Consider the following 2,377-nt stretch of genomic DNA (forward strand, 5'->3'; position numbering starts at 1 on the left):
TTTCACACTCATCAAAGGTAAAATCTACCAAGATGAACTCTCAAACCTGAACATCTATGTTCCAAATGCAAGGGCATCCAAATTCATAAAAGAAACTTTACTAAAGCTCAAAGCACATATTTTACCACACTAAATAATAGTGGGAGTCTTCCACACCCTACTCTTATCAATGGACAGACCATGAAAACAGAAACTAAACAGACACAATGAAACTAACAGAAGTTACAAAACAAATGTACTATATATAACATTTTATCCAAATTATATAACATTTTATCCTAATACAGCTTTTTATCTACACCTCATAGGAACTTCTCCAAGCTAACCATAACTGTCACAAAACAGGCCTCAACAGATACAAGAAGATTGAAATAATCTCATGCATCCTATCAGATCACCACAAAATAAGGCTGGTCTTCAATACCAACATAAATATTAGAAAGCCAACATTCACATGGAAGCTGAACAACATTCTACTCAATGATAACTTGGTCAAGGATGAAATGAAGAAAGAAATTAAAGATTTTTTTGGAGTTTAATGAAAATGAAGCCACAACATACCCAAACTTATGGGACAAAATGAATGCAGTGCTAAGAGGAAAACTCATAGCAATGACTGCAGCCAAAAGAAAGTGGAGAGAGAATTCACTAGTAGTTTGAGAGCACATCTGAAAGCTCTAGAACAAAATGAAGTAAATTCACCCTAGAGAAATATATGGTGGGAAATAATAGAACTCAGGGCTGAAATCACCCAAGTGTAAACATACATAACTATACAAAGAATCAACCAAACTAGGATCTGATTCTTTGAGAAAATTATCGTCTTTTAAGTAACAAGAAAAACATGTACTATGGAAGGAATTTGTTTAAACACTCAAGAAATACATCTGTAGTACTCCTCATTTCTGTTGTTGGAAAGACATGAAAGATGTACTATTTGGGACGTATTGGAAAAGTGCTAAAAGTATTTTGATATCTCAACCTCATAAATTCGTCTTCATTCTGGCAGATTATAAACATTTATAAGGATTTTTTTTCTCCCCCTGGAAAAATTTGTCTTCATAAGATATCCTGAATTTCTTACTTGTTGTTAATTAAATTTTGATAGTGTGATATCATTTTAGGTTTACATGTTGTTATGCTACTTTGAATGTTCAGTTTCTTAAAGATTCTTAAAGATTCTTCACCCATACTGTAAAGAAACATCAAAGAAAACAACATCAGCCTGGAAGAAGACAATGGATATGAGATTTCCTTAAACTATGCTAATTATGTAAGCATGTAAGTAGAAGCCAAGTCTCTTTTAAACTTCAACATCTATTCAGGTAACCAGCAAGGGGATAAATATTCTAAGAAGGCACTAGGAGCCTGCTTTTCTGACCAGATCTTATTACAAATATTATAAAGTCAGTATGATTTGCATAAATACATCTTCTTTTAGTGCTCCTGCCCCTTAGAGTATTATAAGAAGGTCTCTATCAGAACTGTGTCATGATCCACACAAACTAAGGGAAAGCTCAAAGATGGTCTTCAAACCTCAGATACTTGGACTTCTGCTTTTCTGGATTTCAGGTATGACTGCTTGGACATGGAAATAAAGTGGCGATATTATTTAAATATGAAATTTTCTTATTTTATTTGGAACCTAGCACCACATTGTATTTGACTTCCTGTTTAAAGAAATTGATACAATGAAAGTCTTTTATTTTTTTTAAGTAGTTTAGGAGTGACTTTCATATTCAATACTGTGTCCTACTAAACTTTTTTTTTCTATTTTTCCAGCCTCCAGAGGTGATATTTTGCTAACTCAGTCTCCAGCCACCCTGTCTGTGACTCCAGGAGATAGAGTCAGTCTTTCTTGCAGGGCCAGCCAAAGTATTAGCAACAACCTACACTGGTATCAACAAAAATCACATGACTCTCCAAGGCTTCTCATTAGGCATGCTTCCCAGTCCATCTCTGGGATCCCCTCCAGGTTCAGTGGCAGTGGATCAGGGACAGATTTCACTCTCAGTATCAACAGTGTGGAGACCGAAGATTTTGGAATGTATTTCTGTCAACAGAGTAACAGCTGGCCTCACACAGTGATGCAGACCATAGCAAAAATCACCAGGAAAGCAGAAGTGTGAGGCTGGGCTGCTTCAGCTGTTTTTCATGGTACCTCAACCTTCTTCTAAGTGGAAACAAAACAGATGGGGCCTGCTGTGAGTTTAGAGCTATTGAAGAAGACTGGAAGTCTCCCTAGCCTATGAATTCTCTTCACTCTATTTCAGCTCTAGAATATTTTGCCTAATGTTGTCCTTGTGTAATCATAAGGATAATCTTCCTCCAGTAGACTGCCACTAGAGAAAATCTCATCCTCGATGGACAGAGGGAA

At 36.1% G+C, this 2,377-nt stretch overlaps 1 gene segment (V, D, J or C); it reads left to right on the forward strand.

The window, feature by feature from the left end:
• The first annotated feature begins 1,491 nt into the window (after window positions 1–1,491).
• Window positions 1,492–2,129, forward strand: LOC110287733. The segment is given in 2 exon segments: window positions 1,492–1,572; window positions 1,783–2,129. Coding segments are annotated over 2 exon segments (396 nt in total).
• The last annotated feature ends 248 nt before the right edge of the window (window positions 2,130–2,377 follow it).

This window comes from Mus caroli, unplaced genomic scaffold (genome assembly GCF_900094665.2).
Source record: "Mus caroli unplaced genomic scaffold, CAROLI_EIJ_v1.1 scaffold_17518_1, whole genome shotgun sequence".
NCBI lineage: Eukaryota > Metazoa > Chordata > Mammalia > Rodentia > Muridae > Mus > Mus caroli.